Raw genomic sequence first — 18992 nt, forward strand, 5'->3', positions numbered from 1 at the left:
TTGTATGTGTTGATTAAATCATATTAATGAATAAATAAATTTTACCTATCTGCTAGGTAGATCTGAAATTTTCAACACTATAATAGGCACAGATACAGTATATACTTATAAATTTTATTGTGTATGTAATTTTCATTTCAAAAAAAGGATTACTATTAAATTTCTTGCTGGTTGTCGTCAGTAGTATTTATACTTTAAACTGTTGCAAGTTTTAAATTCAATTTAATCTTGTGACATAACGATTCAAATGTGCTTGTTGTTTTTGCCTTCTTGAATGTAGTATATTTTGATTTGTTTACTTCGATCGATGATATATATCATCATCATGAATAAAAAGACTACATTGCATGCAGGAATTTGTGCATGGTACGGCAAAAACACACGGAAAATTACTTATCTTGCTTATTAGCTAACTTAATAAATGGCAATACAAATATAACGTAAAATATTTTAACGAAATGATTAAGTTTTTAATTTTTAATTTTCCTAAACTTACGTAATGTTACCTAATGAATCACTCAAAAGCTTAATTGTGACTTCACTATGAGAATCGTTTCAAAAACATCACTTGATAATTTTACCTTTTTTAAAATAAAATGAACGTGTCAAATATTTGCCTACATATTAATTGTAGTATTTTGCAAACTAGTTCCAAATGTCATGGTGACGTGCCGTTGGATGACATATAAAGTCAATACTCGACAACCGTCGTCACTTACAGTAATCAGAAAATTGACCACTTTCTCAAATAGGTGAATAATCAAACATATTGTATTAAAAATGGCGAATATAGAAGAATTGAAGAAGAAAATTGTTGAATTGGAGGCAAAATTGAAGGTAGCTCAAGGAAATGTAGGACCAGTCCGAGAGAAAATCGATGTAATGTCATCGGAAGTGGTCGACTCTAATCCCTACAGGTATTGTTTATATCGTAACATATGTTATTAAAATACTGTGTATGATATTAATCTGAAATTCTTAAAGTATATTGAATCAAATTAGTTATGTTTACGTTACACACCACATTTCTTCATAAATAGTAGTTTTTCATAAAAATGCGAACATGTCTTAACAGTTCAAAAATATATTTAGTATAAAATATGACCTTAAAGCTGAAAACTAAAAGTGAAGAGGGATTTATTTTAAATTCAATGCTAAATTATGAGTCCAATACAATTTTATAGGTAATTGGTTTTTAATAGTAGAATTATATTATAAACAAGTAAGTTTGATTTTATTAGTAGTAGTCTCTGTCCATATTCGTTGGTATGGTAAGAGTCATCATCATTGACATCATGCATTCTCTTCGAGTATATATTAATAAGATTTTTAAATTTAGAAAATTATCATATTAAATATATTTTTTTAGTCGTCTTATGGCCCTTAAGCGAATGGGTATAGTTGATAACTATGAAAAGATCAGGGAGCTATCAGTAGCTGTGGTCGGTGTTGGAGGTGTTGGCAGTGTCACTGCAGAGATGCTTACCAGATGCGGTATTGGCAAGGTATGAAAATTATATAAAACTTATTACTTTTAATTTACTCTTGCACTATGAATGTTTTTTTATTTGATTTATTCTATCCAAAAATTAAATACAGTAGTAATCATTATGAAACCTATAACACATAAAATTTACACTATTAAGCTTACTTTATAATAAGTCCAGTGTTTACTTGTGAATTAGCTAATTACTTGAAATAGCTATTTATAAAAATAATTTAAAAATTAATAATAATAAAAAAAATATTGCAAACTAAAAACTAAGTCTAATTATATTTTGATATAAACATTATTTGATTTAATTCTTTACTTGTTTATTAACAATTTTAAATTTGTTTCAGTTAATACTATTTGACTACGACAAAGTGGAACTGGCAAATATGAACCGCCTGTTCTTCCAGCCCCACCAAGCTGGGCTCAGCAAAGTAGATGCTGCTGCTGGAACTCTTCAATCCATCAATCCAGACGTAGCTATTGATGCATATAACTATAATATAACAACAGTTGACAACTTTCAAAAGTTCTGTGACACTATCAGGTAGGTTTATCTGATTATTATTTATATATAATTTGTACCCACATAGTATATAAAATAGAATCCTGCTTTATTTAAATTGTCATTTGGGTTAGAATTTTATGGTTACTGTTATAAGTGGAATAAATAGTCTATATAATAGATTTATCAGACAGGTAGTCCTTGAAAATAGTCTGCACAGCCTTATCTCAACAAATATAGTTCTGATTCAGGTGGTCCATTTGTCATTTCATCTTCACACTATAAATAGGGGTACATACTATAGAAAAAACATAGTTAGTTTTTAAGTGGCAACTGTTAACAATACTATAATTTATGTGGTGGAATATATAAAAAAGACAATTCTTGAGACATATTGTTTTAATTTTCAATATTATCACACATACAACTCTTCCCCGTCTTCTGCCATTTGTAAATTAGTAATTACTTTCATTCCCTTCTCGTACATCGTTTAATCTCACAGAAATGGTCCATTTCCACATTAATTTTAACTTTTTTTGTTGTTGTATAGTTCAGGCAGCTTAACCGGTGGCCCTGTAGATCTGGTTCTGAGCTGTGTTGACAACTTTGAGGCTCGTATGGCTATCAACACGGCATGCAATGAATTAAATCAGCGCTGGTTTGAGTCTGGTGTTAGTGAAAATGCTGTCTCAGGTCACATACAGTTCATCATACCTGGAGAAACTGCATGCTTTGCAGTAAGTTACAAAATAAACTCTAAAGTAAACAATAAATACTTTCTTAAAAATATGATAATTCAATATGGTATACAATACAATCTTTTCCTCTCTGATATAATTATTCTATTATATCCAACTTATATATTATATTATTATTTAAAGTACTTTTCGTTATATTGACTTACTTATTCCAGTGTGCTCCACCTCTCGTGGTGGCTTCCAAGATTGATGAGAAGACACTGAAGAGGGAAGGTGTCTGTGCAGCGAGCTTGCCAACCACAATGGGTATTGTTGCAGGCTTTCTAGGTAATTCATTTATTCAACTAATTTTAAGTAACATCTATATTTGCAATATAATTTAATTGACCTTTGGTTTTGCCAAAGAGGAGGCTTTTACGAAAGTGTGTGAGGGAAAAGCTTGTACATTTTTAAGAATTGTGATTCTAACTGTTAAAATAAATAGTTAGATTTCTTAGCTTCCTCTCTTTCTATCATCAGTGATTTCACATTTGCAAGTAGGAAACAATCCTTTTTATAATTATATAGTCGTACAATTTTTCAAATCTAATTTTTATGAGGGAGAGTGCAAAATTATTGTTGATGTTGGATTTTATTTTCCATTTCAGTTCAAAATACATTGAAGTATTTGCTAAATTTTGGAAATGTCAGTCATTATTTGGGATATTCCGCACTGACTGATTTCTTCCCTACGATGGCTTTGAAGGTGAGAAAATATTTTTGCGTTTCAGTAACTAAATACGTTGTATAAAAAAATATGAAGACAATTTTTTTTTCAGTGTAATACTTAATGCTTTTAGTATCAAATAAGTACATTAAGAATGAATTTAATATTTATGGACAGGTTATATTATATATTATTATTAGTGTAGTTGACGTAAAACTAGCATAACATCCAGGGTCGCACTGACAATTTGGCAGTGTAGGATACTAAAAATTACCTAAACCTAAACTGCCTAAAGGCCCCGCGTACCATTAGAAAAAAAATAATAATTAAGGAACTAACTAAGCCATGACACGAAAATAGTTGGTTGTCAAAGAAAATAAACAAACTCTGTAATACTATATTCTTTATGTATTGTATATTAATCGTTATTTGTAACTTTCCAGCCGAACCCGCAGTGCGACGACTCCTTCTGCCGCCAGCGTCAGGCTGAGTTTAAAGCCAAGCCCGTGGTGGAGCTGGCCACCGAAGTGAAAGAGGATTCAACTCCGATCCACGCCGACAACGAGTGGGGTATGATTATTATTGATTATAAAGGTTTCATAACTAAGTTCACATAACATATACATTTTAAAATCTGTGTATGACCTTCTAGTGTGTACTATATATACCAATTCGAATCGAAAACGGAATAAAAATCACTAACTTTATATTTAAATTAATGTAATATCATATTAAATAATCGGAAAAGGTTAATTGTATTCTCGTCAGAACATTAAAAACAGTATTGCATTTATTCCTCAGGTATAAGCCTAGTTGATGAGAACACTCCCGAGGAAGAAGCATCTAATTTAAAGCTCGTCGACGGTGTTCAGGTTAGTTTTTGTTGGTTTAAAGAAACAGTATTTAGTAAAAATATGTTTTGTTTTATAATTTTTTTCAGAAAATGTCAGTAAAATGCAAGAAAAATAAGCCAATAATGTTAAATTTTTAGTAAAGTAGGACCTACCTAGGGTCTGGGTCTGACCCTCTTATCACATTTTTATCACCAAACAACAATACTTAGTATTTTTGTGTTACACTTTTCATTAAAAGTGCAACAGTGGTGAGTGAGCCAGTGTGACTGACACAAAGGAAATAACATATTAGTGCCCACGGTTGACGGCGCATTGCATGTAAGGAATGGTTAATATTTCTACGGCGCCAATGTATGTTTGGCGGTGACCACATACCACCAAGTGGCTCATAGACCGGACGCCAATGTTTATTTTTTTTCTTAAATTCAGTGCCAATTCTAAGAAATAAAAGTTTGATGCACTAAATGAGAAGGCTATGTAAATCTAAGAATAATTTTCATTTGAATTTTCTATTTTTGCAGGTAGCCTACAGCATACCCGTGGACAACAGCACGCCGGAGACCAGCTCCGGGGGAGCCGTGGCCGCCTCCGAGCTGTCCCTGGAAGAGCTGATGCAGCAGATGAAGTCCATGTGAACGCTCGGTGTGCTTGTATAGAGAGATAGCCATATCGCCGTAGGAGTTATATAGTGTTTTGCTTTGTGGCAGACCGTGGACATCTGCGTAGCCAGGCTATTTTGCTACTCTTGTTGATTTGAGGGACATATCATGTGCAATACTTATAAAACATATGTTTTTTTTTTTTTCTAAATTCTTATTAATTATGATATTGTGGTGTGCATGAGTGTGACGTAATTCTTCTATTTTTATATAATTTCCAAGCAATTTTTACATTGAAACCTTTTTCAAGGGGGAGAATGATGGGACCCTCGCACCCCTGGCTACGCTGATGTGATTCAAATATATATTGAATTCAGAAATGTTCACAGCGATGTTGTAACTTTATTAATGTTCAAATTTATCAGTTGACCCTAAGTGTGGGGTAACCTGAAATAAATATATAATAATTGAAATATACAGCCAAAATGAAATTAATATGTTAATCCGATTTAGCTGAACTCGCGCGCTTTATCGGTGCATGTCTGAAAGTCTAGTTTAAAAGATTTATATAAATATGTAAAGTTTATGAAATTCATCATTCAGTACATATCGCCCATTTACATTTTATATTTACTTAACAGTGTCATATTGTTGAATAACTGATGTATTAAAGAAGTCTATTGCTAAGGTTCAGGATGTGATTATAATTTCTGCTATCTTCTAAGTTTCATATTCCAATACAAACTACGTAAGCGAGGGTTTGATGACGTCACGAGCGGTATAACTTAAGTTACGTTTACATTAAAAAGCCGGTTTATCGATATAGGTTCTAAATCGAGGCGGACTAAGCTTGTTCTTTCATAAGTCTCGAATGTATTTATTATTCATACAAGCAACACCACGGGCAAACTTCTGTCAAGTGCTATATATACTAAAACATTCTCCGTTATATATTTTGGTTTAGTAATCTTTTCTTTCGTTTAAAATTAAAGAAAACATCGTACTTCTTTTTTTTTTTTAATATATTGTGTATTTAAAACGATTTTTGATCTTTTGTATTTTGGTATAGGCGGTGGTGCTAATGTATATTTATTTATTTATCAAAATAGTTAACAAAATTTGAAAAAAAATGCGATAAGCATTATATTTAAGAACATATTATTTATTAGTGAATTGTATTTTTCGTATGTAATGTAAATTTATTTAGTTATAGTAGATTGTTATTCATAAAAGATGTGTCACAAAATTTGTGCTTTTCGAAACAGAGGTTTTTTTTTTACGTTCCGTTATATTTTTTGAATATAAATATATTAATAATATATGCATTTAATGACGTCACGTTACTAGCCAAGATAGTACCTTAACGGAGCGCCGCTCTTAAATGGTAAGATTAAAACGTCACAACGCATATTTTTTTATGATAATTGTATAAATTCATGACAAAGAACATTCCGACGAAATTTATTGTTTAAAAGTATCACCTGAGCGATAGTTCGTAAATGTAATTATATTTTTACATGTTTTAAATTTTATAACGTATTTATTGTACTGTTGCTAGTGCTAAGCGAATGGATATCATTTTGTTTAACATTAAATGATTTTTATAATATAATTAATTAAATGTCTTCAGCGAGCAGTTCGGTCTTCATAATTTCCGTGATCGCTTTTAGTTTTTCCTTGATCTTCTCATTAGCGGGTGGCAAGGTGTTCGTCTGAAAGAGTATCTGATATAAGATGCTGTTTAAAATGTATTAAATATTGGTTCAAAAAATTAACTTGTGAAGGTTACTATATAACTAAGTTGGTGATTTTCCAAAAATAGCGTTCAATTGATTTTTTTTATTCGTGGTTTATAATTGCGCCAGACTATTTTGGCAGTGCCTCAAAAGATGGAGAAAGTATACGCCATAAAATATGATTTTCCAATTTTCTAAATGGCTAAATTGTTTTACAAACGGTCTGAAGTCAATATATTATCATTATTCCTGAACTTTATTCGATCTCGGTTATACACCGAACGAAACACCCAGGCCCCTCGAAGAACCGGCGAAGAAACTTCGGCAAGTTAGTTTTGAATAGGTTTTCATTGCCTATTTCATTGAATTCCCTACTATATCCTCCAAATCACTGAGCTACCGCCAAGGCCTCCAGCACTCGCTCGGCGCGGCGCACCACACGGCCGCCGACCCCGCAGGCGGCGCCCCCCGCGCCCCCCGCGCCCGCCGCGCCCCCCGCGCCCGCCGCCACGCGGAACAGGAACACGGGCCGGCCGCCGTGCACGACGTGCTCCAAATGCTGCGGGCGGACTGACTGGTTGGTCGGGCTGTAAGAACTGATTGAATTTTTTCGAAAATTTATAGTCGCGGCTCGTGTGCGGGGAGCCGAGGGCGAGTGCTCATCTCCAGTCTCGAGCCTCGGAGACTACGTGAAGCCGTCCGTCCTACTCTAGGGCGTTTCGGGTAGGATTGGACGTCCAGTCAGGTTTTATCGGGCCGGATAAAAATACTTTGCATATTATATATTTAAAATAAAATGAGAGTACTGTTGCTTTTAATACAATACCAGAGTACTATCACGCCGTTAACGTTATTGACGACCCTTAATTAAAAGGATCATTAAAAGATAATTTATTTTTTGAGAATTTAACGACAATCTTAGATGTATAGTTTTGTTAATTCAATATTGATTCATGTCTATTAACTGAAATACCAAAAACTGGACGATCGGCGTATCGACAATGAACTCCTTGAGATTAAAGAAATGCGTCGATATCAGTAAATGTGGGCAATCTTCTTCCCGGAACAGGTAAGTGTTGAGGCAGGCTGCGAGCAGTGCGAGTCCGTCCGTCTCCGACGTGCCCTTGCCGAATTCGTCGATGATGATCAGGGAGTCGGAGGTGGCCTCTTGCAGGGCGAGAGACATCTTTAATTCATAAGATTAGTTATTTATGAAAAACTTATTGAGAGTAGCGTTATTTTTATTGTATAGGTTGGTGAATTGGCAAATTGGCCAATTGAGGGTACTTGGTCACCTAGGTGTTATAAGAAATATTAGCCATGCCTTAGATCGTGTCGATCGTGTGAGACCGATGCTTCACCAACGTTGGGATTTAAGATGTTATGTTCATATGTCTGTTACACTGGCTCTTTATTTTTCTCTCTTTTTACGAGATAAGCAAAAAATACTTAAAAATTGTGCCTTCAATTGCAATGCGGAACCTGAAATATTATCATTATCCCTACTCTTAACAGTAAAATTGCGCTCTAGGAATTTTTTGACAAGCACCTGATACAACGAAAATAGGCAGTTTTAATTTTAGTTAGGCACTTTTCCTTTGATAGAAAAGTTTCAATTAGATTATAAATATTAGTAAGTGTTCGAAATAATATTGTAAATTAACAAGGTCAATAGTATTACAGCAAACACTGTAAATATTTCAACACAGCGCAAATATCTCCGTGCCAAGAATATAAGGGGTCGCGCGGTATAAGAGGGTACACATGGGGACACGTGCAGGAATTCTCATGACATTTGTCTTCATCGCCAAATGTGAAAACTTCGGCGTCGGCGTCGGGCGAGCGAGTGCGGCCACGGGCGCGGCGGGCTCACCTGGCGCAGGTCGACGAGGAAGGCGGACATGTGCGCGGCCACGGGCTCGGCGGAGCGCACGCGCGAGTGCAGGCGGCGCGGCGGGCTCACCTGGCGCAGGTCGACGAGGAAGGCGGACATGTGCGCGGCCACGGGCTCGGCGGAGCGCACGCGCGAGTGCAGGCGGCGCGGCGGGCTCACCTGGCGCAGGTCGACGAGGAAGGCGGACATGTGCGCGGCCACGGGCTCGGCGGAGCGCACGCGCGAGTGCAGGCGGCGCGGCGGGCTCACCTGGCGCAGGTCGACGAGGAAGGCGGACATGTGCGCGGCCACGGGCTCGGCGGAGCGCACGCGCGAGTGCAGGCGGCGCGGCGGGCTCACCTGGCGCAGGTCGACGAGGAAGGCGGACATGTGCGCGGCCACGGGCTCGGCGGAGCGCACGCGCGAGTGCAGGCGGCGCGGCGGGCTCACCTGGCGCAGGTCGACGAGGAAGGCGGACATGTGCGCGGCCACGGGCTCGGCGGAGCGCACGCGCGAGTGCAGGCGGCGCGGCGGGCTCACCTGGCGCAGGTCGACGAGGAAGGCGGACATGTGCGCGGCCACGGGCTCGGCGGAGCGCACGCGCGAGTGCAGGCGGCGCGGCGGGCTCACCTGGCGCAGGTCGACGAGGAAGGCGGACATGTGCGCGGCCACGGGCTCGGCGGAGCGCACGCGCGAGTGCAGGCGGCGCGGCGGGCTCACCTGGCGCAGGTCGACGAGGAAGGCGGACATGTGCGCGGCCACGGGCTCGGCGGAGCGCACGCGCGAGTGCAGGCGGCGCGGCGGGCTCACCTGGCGCAGGTCGACGAGGAAGGCGGACATGTGCGCGGCCACGGGCTCGGCGGAGCGCACGCGCGAGTGCAGGCGGCGCGGCGGGCTCACCTGGCGCAGGTCGACGAGGAAGGCGGACATGTGCGCGGCCACGGGCTCGGCGGAGCGCACGCGCGAGTGCAGGCGGCGCGGCGGGCTCACCTGGCGCAGGTCGACGAGGAAGGCGGACATGTGCGCGGCCACGGGCTCGGCGGAGCGCACGCGCGAGTGCAGGCGGCGCGGCGGGCTCACCTGGCGCAGGTCGACGAGGAAGGCGGACATGTGCGCGGCCACGGGCTCGGCGGAGCGCACGCGCGAGTGCAGGCGGCGCAGCGCGCCCAGCCGCGCCGCCGCCGCCGGCACCCAGCTGCCCACGTGCGCCAGGAACGCGATCAGCCCTGCCGCGCGCACGGGGGCTTAATGGACCTCATGGCCGATGATGCAATGACGATATCATTGGTTTATGCTTCTTGGAATGACAGTTTCTTTTCAAATTGACCAAACTCTAGTAACCGTGCGGGGGCCCGTTAGTCGGTCTTATATTTGAATATATGTAAAGGAAACAGACCTATCTGTTTCATGTACACGGACTTCCCGCTGGAGTTGGGTCCGGTCAGGATCTTGACGTAGCCCGCCTCCCGACTGCAGGTCACGTCGTTGGGCACAAAGTTGTCACAGTTGGCCAGGTACAGCGGATGCTTGCCTTCTTTGATGTCTATCACTTTGTCTGCGGTTAACGTCGGTCGGACGTAGTTGTATTCTTTGCATACTTTGGATATTGTTATTAAGCTGTAATTATATTGTTTAAAACTTTTTTTAATTAAATATTGTTCATTCCTAGCATCTATGACAAGGAATACCTTGCAGTGTTTAATAAAACACTAATTTCTCTCTTTTTGTCATCATTGATTTGATATTTGCAAGAAAGAGACGTATAGATCTTTCCAATTACGAAGGCGCACCACTCCGCATAAAATTATGGGCATACACTGCCAATAGTGTAATATAATTTGTTTTTTTTTTTTATCAAATGCACTCCTATCATTTTTGCAAGCACCTTCGTATACTCTATTCCAACCATAACAGGAAAAAAGCCAAATAAACAACATTTGACAGCAAATTGACGCGGTATTATTAGTCGAGAGCTTGATTAATTTATGATATGTGGATTTGCGTAAAAATGGCGTTTTGAACGTCGTCGAAACTGTTATCGGAATTTCGGAAGTAAAATTGGATATAAGTAGTTAAATTTAATAGTGTTATATTATTATAATTAATTATTATTTAATTAATTAATCATAAACTCTTTGTAGTTCACAACACGCAAATCTAAAGTTTGTTTATCTTTATTCCTACTTAGATTGGAATAGGCTATGAGTAAATAGATCTAAAACATAGTATAAATTATCACCCTAAACCGTTTACGGCTAAATTAATTTATTTTATAAGGGATATTATATAAATACGATACTATAAATACATATATACAACATCTAACTAATACTAACATACTTAATTTTTTAAAATGCGCGATCCTTTTGCGATAACCGAAGTAATATCAAGTCTCAAATGAGCTTCATTGCACTCACTTATAATCAGGTTTAGTTCAAACTCAAAAAGTCATTATTACTGTACGATGTGTTTATGATTTATTGAAATAATGTCGATATGTTACAGAACATTGTCGGGTTATCTTACCAATCTAACTCAGCACACTTATCTATGACGGTCGCAAGTGTGTGTAGATTTTCCAGTAGAATGGAAGTGAGCCGCATCATGATCCGCGTCTCATGAGCCACTATCTCCGGATACGTGTCGCCTATCATCACGTCTAGTTCTAAATATTTTATGTTTTTTAGTGTAATTCTTTTAGTTCCCTTTTTTATAAATCAACTTATTCATTATTTACTTACCTTCGCATCCTTTGCTCTTGTAGTGAATGTAGTCGTTGTTTTGGAACTTAAAAAATGTGGACATTGTTTATATTTTATTAATTATAATTAATTAAATTTTATCTGACATTAAAATTAGGAACTGTGTTTCTCTTTACCTTACTACCTACTATTAGATAGCATTAAGCTTATGGCATAATTAATACTAAAGATACTTAAACATCCGTTAAAATTTGTATTCAAATAATAATGAAATTATTAGAATAGGAAACATATGAACCTATTAAGTCTTTTCAGTGTATGGATATGTTAAGTACTTTATATGTATGTATAATTATCACTATTGAGTTCTTAGCCTTGTTTAGATACTATTTACACTGTAACCCCAGATATGATTGCCCCGGCATCGATCTTACTCTAACATAGTCTTCAGCTGTACTGTCAAATATATACTCTAGAACTAACTATGGACAGATTTAGACACAGACAATTTTACTACTTTTATTACTTTACTAATATGGAATGATCTATTATATTACTAATAACGAAATAAGCTGAGTTAATAGATAGAATAACCTAAAATGGCGGCTTATGCATGCAATAATTGCAGTACGGTTAGCAAAAAAAATGAATACACGCTTTGAATGAATTTTGCACACAGTACTGTATTCACGAGTGTCTGTGACGTCACAACGTTTGGTTTATCTCTGAGCGACTATTTGTTAAGTTAGTAACGTTACACACACACTTGTGGCGCAGTTGTAGTCTATCGTATAGTAAATTCACACATATTTAAAATAAAAATAGAAAAAATTGTTCATACGAATCCTTACCATAAACTTCATGTTGGGCAGCTCCTTCTCTTCCATCGTCAACTTGTCGTCCCAGGCCTTGACTCCCAGCAGATAACCTAAATGCGGCATGTACAGCATCGTACACTCCTCTATGAAAGTCGGTAAACGCTCTAGCTCGACTTTGGCCGTTTCAGACATCAGCCCGTGGAGGCTGGCCATGGTTTGTTTTTCTACAAATCGTTGTCTGGTATTTAAATATAATGTGACTGATTACAATTATTTATCAATAATTGTAATTTGATCAATAATTCATTTATTTTTCTTTATTCTTTTACTATATCATATCCAATTAACAACACTAATAACTTACATATACATATATAATAATACGTATTGAACTAATCTAATGTAATAATTAATTTTAAAGAGTTTTTAGTATTAGAGATGAGTGTATAAACTCGTGTTATAAAGAAGAATCACTCACTAATGTCTAGGTCGGGGTCCACTCCCGCTTTCACGGTGAATTTCCCTTCAGACTTGGACAGATCGAAGTCTATAATTCGGTTCATGTAGAGTGCCATCTATTACGAGCATTATTTAAGTTACATGTCTCATCAGTGCATATTATAACGTCAAACAATTTTGAACTATCTTTAGATACCGCGTATAGATTACCTATTCACTTACGAAGCACAAAAAACATTAAATTTGTATCGTCGTGCATAACGACGCTCGTACTTACAAAATGTCTTAGTGTGCGTGAGACGACTAAGAGTATAGACAGCAAAAAATTTTCAGCATTTAACAGCACTTTTGTTGTTTTAATATTTCTTACAGTAGCATATCTAATTAGTAGCGTTAACCAATTAGGGTCAAATGGCCCAACTGCCCGTCCTATTAACCTACCTATATGACATAAAATAATACAAAAGTGGTGTAAGGAGCATAAAAAATCTAGAGCCAACCTCGTAAAGTTTGTTAGTATCGTAAGTCGCTAGTTGTTCCAAATATTCACAATCTTGTCCAACAGATTCACACATTTCGCAAATTAGAACGACGTTGTATAGAGCCTGTGGTGAAATTAATTATATCAGAGAACTGTGTAGCTTACGGACAATGTACAGAAATAACATCAGCGATTCGTATTATTTTGAAAGAACAGCTCAATCAGGAGGTCGAAGAATTTCTTGAAAATAGTAAAAAAATAATAAGTTGTAAATTCTTTAGACAAAACTAACATTGTAAAGTGATTTCCATTGATAAGCCTTTGCTGATAAAGCCTTGATCTTCGCAAGGATGCCCTGCGAGTAAAACGAACATACGTTAAGAGATAAATATGTAAATAAATTCAATTATTACTAATTTTATTGAACCATCGTAATTATTTGCTTGCCGTTGCCAATGTCCCGATATTGTAAAAAAGACTTGGCAGAGTTTTTTTGCTGTAAAATGTTGGCTTTCCTTCCCATCCCTCGGCAATGTTTATATTGGCGTATTGGTCACCATACTGGTGAGTATTTGAGGAACTAACATGGTTATCTTTGAATGCCCTTTTTACGTTTCTCTAAGTCAGCGTTTATGGTATTGACATATGAGTTGAGAAGGATCATTCTATTCTACTCGGCCGGAACCAAACGGCTCGCTGATGTTCAAAATCGAAGAGTAAATCTTTTTTACAATATTTTTTCAAATATTTATCAATTGCTTGGAATTATTTTACTTACATTAACATTTTTTATAAATCTAAGAGAAGTGCAAATGTTTCTCATGATAGTGTCGCTCTGTGGTCTAATGAAGTATCCGATGACGTCTTGTCTTCGTTTGAGTGTTTCGATGTCGTTCGTTGGGTGACGGAATAATTGCCTAAGTTACAGCTTCAAATTCAATTCGAAAATATTAAGTATACTTTAGTATCCTTAAATTAAACTTTTAAAATATATATGAATGTATTTTTAAATTTAAATAGTGTTTTTGTCTACAAAGCTAGAGAAAATATATTCTGTATAGGGCTTTTATAAGGCAGAACTTAAAGCTACCACGTCTGAAAGTCACAAATGCTTTTGATATTATTTTATTGTGAGCTATTTGTTTTAATTATTAGTATTTTTTGAAAGAATTAAATAATTATTATACATAGTAACAACACAATGGTTCTAAATATTTATTAATTTCTAACTTCTAACAACAGTTCACGCTACCTCATACGCCTATGTCCGACTTTAGAAGAGCATTTGCTAAAGAGCTGGAAGAGGCTCAGTCCCTCCCTGCTGCTCCCCCGCGCGCCCTTCTTAAACCCGCTCGGATGTGACGTGGAGCTGAAGATTTGTAAGCCGCGGTACGTGTCCTCGTCTATCGATACTATATCATGTCTGAAGGTAATCGGTGGCTCAGTTAATACTTGACCCAATAAAACTATAACGTTATTAGTATATTTTTACTGAATTTTCGTATAGCGAATACTCAGTATTATATTAATTTAATATATTACGAATAATGATTTCGAATACAATGGCACTCACAGGGATATTCTCCTTAAGCTTAAAAATTCGGGCTTCCCGTGCAGATTCAAGCTCAGATTCGACCAGTTAAGGTCTAGGTATCTCAGCATAGCGCCCAGAGCGTGCACAGTTTGCGTCTGAGAGAAGTCGACGACCGTACGGAGGAACACGAGGCGCTCCTCGTCCGAGCAGTGGGGAGGTTCGTTGGGGAGAGAGAGGGAGTGTATACGACGCTTACATGCTTCGAAATCTTGAAGATGAAATAATTTAAACTTAGTAAAAAAAAACATATATATTTTTTAATATTTTATAATTCTAAAATGCAACTATGATTTACTTTACTATCCGTAGTGTACACACCTCTAAAATGACATATAGTATGAAATTAATATTTAATATAATTATAAACTAATATTATAAATGCAAAAGTAACTCTGTCTGTTACCTCTTCAGGCGTAAACCGATGAACCGATATTGGTGGAATTTGGTATAGTGATAATTTGAGTCCCAGGGAATGACAGAGGCTAGTTTTTTTAAAGTCAATCGAAGTGTTAAATTGTGTGCTGAAGGTAAAGTTTAATAAATTTCGCGAAGCTAAGCTACAGGGTCAGCTAGTAAATTATATACCAAGGTATATCTTTCATCCTATTTGTAGTACCAAACTTACACCGTGAGTTAAAATTTGTCGAAATGGCATTTTTGATAAAATGGCATACAATATTTTCAAAAATTAATGATTAGTGGGTAATCCTCGTCTTAAGAAGGAGCTTATTCCACCAAACTGAAAAATTACGCAACATGCGTATTGCAATTCCCATAATCTTATCCGACACATGTAGGTTATCTTACGACATTTTCCCTCATCGCCTACCCCGAGCGGAACTATAATCTATTTCTTCAATTAAGAGTCGCGATTCTATTTGCATTTTTTTAAATGTTTTATAAGCTTAAGAATATTAGAATGAAAAATATAGGCACATACTGTAGTCTTTAGCGGATACAAATATGAGTTTACACTTTCCGTCGTCGGTGTCATTAAGGACGATTTTCTTGACAGCACTTATGAGGGTGCCCTGAGATTTTCCATCCATTATGATCTTTACTGGGTCGATTTGATTAAATAAGGATAAAAAGATCTGGTGTTCGGGAGCTCGGTCCATTATTTCTTCCAAGATTAGCAGCTATGAAACCACATATTATATTAATTCTAAAGCCTTTTTGTTATTAAAATTTCCGGCGAATTTTGCGTATATTCATCAACAAGTAGAAGATCTTTAAAAAATACGAAAATAGAAAAAAAGGGTAGACTGTTACCCATTAGAAATAAAATAAAATATAGTTTAAAACATCTACTTTAGATTTTGTAATACATTTAAAACTTTTTATACTTAAAACTTAAGTGAGTAAATTTTTATGCTTAGTGTATTTTCTGTTATTTGTAAAGAGAGTTAAAATTTTTGATAACCTTATAAATTTCGACACGGATCCGGTTTTTATCATTAAAAAGATCGATTCAAGAGGAAAATTTTATACGGATACATGCATATTATAGTAGAGAAAAGCCGAGAACTTCAACTTTACTAAGAACATAAAATATTTTTTATTTTTTTATTTGTTCTTCAATCTAAAAGTTGTTTATTTATTGTACCCGTGTGAAGCCGGGTGATTAATTAATTATAAATAAGATATTTCGGCCTAAGCTTTAATTCATTGGTTTCAATCGTGCCATTTTTATGTGTCAATTTAAGTCGTTTACCTCGCTCGTTTGTAGAGTGTAACTAGCTGCTCCAAGCCTTCCTGATCGGCAGCAGACTGTTAGAAGACGCTAGAGACAAATATCCTTATATAGACAAAGAGTGTTATTGACAGCGAAAATCTATTCGCATAACAACAATAAATAATATAGATATTTTGGAAAGAAACGGAGACAATCATTGTATGGACACGAGGAGGAAAGGTTAACTAATAACACCTAGTCTCCGAATTCGCAAATTTAATACACCTTTTCTGGATCACGGTATTCGTTTCTATAATAAGATTCCACGGCTATGTTTAAGTTGACCTTGGCTCAAAAAAAAACATTGATAAATAACACATATTACTTAATACAAGATTATATTAAAGATAAAAAATCGTGCACTAAGTATTTATTGACTTCTAGCCAGGATATATAAAAAAATATAGTTATTGTTTACTGACATACTCTGTAATTAAAATGGTGGAACAGAGTAACTACTGCATTTCTTGCCGGTTATTGTCGGTAGAATCTACTTTCCGAACCGGTGGTAGCTTTAAATTTAATTCAACAGTGTAACATGACGATTCAAAAGGGCTTTTAAAGAAGGCAAGAATCTTGAATATTTTGATTTAATTTTTTAATTGTATTTATTAATTTGTATAATTCTAATTGTGTGTATATTATAGTCGGTCAGATATACATTACGTACATTTTGTCAGTCTGTTTGTGTGCGCACTATGTATGTAAAACTACTATATATGGATTTATAATGAATATTGATGATGAATGATCGTATCATATTCTACGAAAAGCAAAATAGTTTTCCGACCCCGGAAAACAATTGACAGAAGATAACCAGACGAGTCATGAAGACCTACGAGATAAATATACATATAACGAAAATATTACTGAATTAAAAGCCATCATATGTATAAGTGCGTGACTGATTATTTATGGGTAAAAATAGCATTACGATTTAACAAAGAAAGCACTGAAATCATACCTACTCAATTGATCACGTGACCGTTATAGCATTTTGTACAATACCACAGGAAATGAAAACAAAAGGGTTATTAACTATTCATAGAAACAAAAACTGTTTTTTATTACGCAAAGCGAAATTGGCTGGTTATAATAGTATAATAGTTCTACAATAAAACCATCAATGCAAATAACGAGAATAATTGAAATAAATTATATATGAATAATCGTATCTATATTACCTCTTCGTCTTCCAATTCGTCTTCATTGTCGTTATCATTTATTAATGGAGTGACTACAGGAATTCTAGAAGTAATGTTTAAGTAAATTCTTATAATAAATATAAAGATTAAAACATTGTGAGTTCGACATCAATTATATTTCGATTCATATACAATTTTCATACCGTAATAATGAATTTATAAGGAGAAAAACTTTTATCGAACACACATGTCGTACAATTAATAAACGAGGCATATAATTAATTAAAATTAATTATTTGTTGTTATTGTATTAAAGGATATCTTATTGTTACTTTTTTTAAGAATAACTTATCTACTCCAAACGTATTTAAGTATTAGATAAAAATTCACAGTAACGAATTTTTTTAATGTATCACAAAGGACGTATCATCTTAGTTGTATGTTGGCGGCGCATTGATGATCTTGGGAATGGTTAATATTTTTACAGACCCAAGTGTCTATTGGGCGGCGATGACCATATACCGCTATATAGGTATATATTTGCTTGTCGCCTATCTTTATTAATAAAAAAACCGATGGGACGGCAAATCCGATTCGACCCGAAATAGTTCGAGCTTCTCGAGGCCCGGTTGTATAAACACAGTCAATTTAAAAAAATCTCGACGAAAACCCCGATATCTTTATATTAGTCTGTTCTGGGATTTGAACCCAAAACCTCGGTCCCTGTAGCCTTAAAAACTAAACAAACGACAATTGGCTTAAAAGTTAGGTACACGTGCAGCTATAACGAATGACCATACAAAATACTTAACAACCTAATTATAATATGAAATAAAAATAAAATATACAATTTATTATTAAGCACGATATTGCGTGTTTTAACTTTGGTACAATAAAAGTGTTCAACACGCTTTAGAAATATTATTCCATAACAAGTGACCGATATTATTACCAACAGGCAACGCGTGACTTAATTTTCATGCCTTTGTAACTGTTATAAAGAACTTAACTTAGGGAAGAGTAACAGATCGATAACGTTTTAATACTCGACAAAGGCTATCCTATTGGGAAGGATTGTTGCTTATTCTTATACTACATGTATGGCTTAAGCTGAATATCAACCGATAAATACAGATACTTATAATGTAAGAATGAAGATATTTAAAGCTCATTTGTGCTTGTCTGCAGTCCGCTGGGGCCGTCTTTGCCCCTGGGATCTTAAATATCTTAGGAAACTCGTGAAACTACTGCATACTTTTATAAGTTACTAAGACTTGTAATAATTACGTAGATAACTATAAAATCTTGTTGTAACATACCTTTTACATTTAGAAATAACAAAATGATTTTCGTTCGAATTTCTCGTGGACGTACCCTCGTTTGTTCGTTCGTTTGTATACAAATGTGATGTACATGTTTCTCCATTTTCACTCATTTTATTAATTATATTAATGTTTCGAGCGGAATTAAAATAAAAAAATATTATCAGTTAATTTGAATATGCTAGCTTTCTTTCTTAATTTATAAGAAATGATTCCCGCCAAAAATCAGGTCATGACTTTTTAATATAATCTTAGACAAAGTTCACAGTTTTA

The 18992-nt window shown here is 36.2% G+C and overlaps 2 protein-coding genes across 2 annotated transcripts; one reads left to right on the top strand and one right to left on the bottom strand.

The window, feature by feature from the left end:
- The first annotated feature begins 690 nt into the window (after positions 1 to 690).
- On the top strand, positions 691 to 6490 carry LOC125065175 (ubiquitin-like modifier-activating enzyme 5). Its single transcript, XM_047672662.1, has 9 exons — positions 691 to 917; positions 1370 to 1505; positions 1843 to 2039; positions 2548 to 2734; positions 2911 to 3022; positions 3343 to 3440; positions 3845 to 3971; positions 4203 to 4273; positions 4777 to 6490. Exons 1-9 carry the CDS (start codon positions 781 to 783, stop codon positions 4888 to 4890), a joined length of 1179 nt encoding a protein of 392 aa, XP_047528618.1. The 5' UTR covers positions 691 to 780; the 3' UTR covers positions 4891 to 6490.
- On the bottom strand, positions 6471 to 18822 carry LOC125063836 (mutS protein homolog 5-like). The gene is made up of 17 exons (XM_047670489.1): positions 18772 to 18822; positions 16232 to 16300; positions 15458 to 15656; positions 14497 to 14725; positions 14176 to 14346; positions 13702 to 13840; positions 13216 to 13278; positions 12943 to 13047; positions 12462 to 12558; positions 12017 to 12207; positions 11205 to 11250; positions 10990 to 11128; positions 9860 to 10080; positions 9544 to 9689; positions 7564 to 7776; positions 6991 to 7149; positions 6471 to 6566 (listed from the first exon to the last, which is right to left on the bottom strand). Exons 1-17 carry the CDS (start codon positions 18820 to 18822, stop codon positions 6471 to 6473), a joined length of 2334 nt encoding a protein of 777 aa, XP_047526445.1.
- Positions 18823 to 18992: the final 170 nt, after the last annotated feature.

This window comes from Vanessa atalanta, chromosome 1 (genome assembly GCF_905147765.1).
Source record: "Vanessa atalanta chromosome 1, ilVanAtal1.2, whole genome shotgun sequence".
NCBI lineage: Eukaryota > Metazoa > Arthropoda > Insecta > Lepidoptera > Nymphalidae > Vanessa > Vanessa atalanta.

Bases quoted from the DNA above. Each gene is read 5' to 3' on its own strand.
- LOC125063836 (XM_047670489.1), bottom strand. From the start codon at position 18,822: ATGGAGAAACATGTACATCACATTTGTATACAAACGAACGAACAAACG. The intron at 14,726-15,457 runs GTATGTGCCTAT...TTCATCTTCAAG, and splicing joins TGTATCCGCTAAAGACTACA to ATTTCGAAGCATGTAAGCGT. The intron at 10,081-10,989 runs GTAAGATAACCC...ATATAATTACAG, and splicing joins AAGTGTGCTGAGTTAGATTG to CTTAATAACAATATCCAAAG.
- LOC125065175 (XM_047672662.1), top strand. From the start codon at position 781: ATGGCGAATATAGAAGAATTGAAGAAGAAAATTGTTGAATTGGAGGCA. The intron at 1,506-1,842 runs GTATGAAAATTA...AATTTGTTTCAG, and splicing joins CCAGATGCGGTATTGGCAAG to TTAATACTATTTGACTACGA. The intron at 3,023-3,342 runs GTAATTCATTTA...TTTCCATTTCAG, and splicing joins TATTGTTGCAGGCTTTCTAG to TTCAAAATACATTGAAGTAT.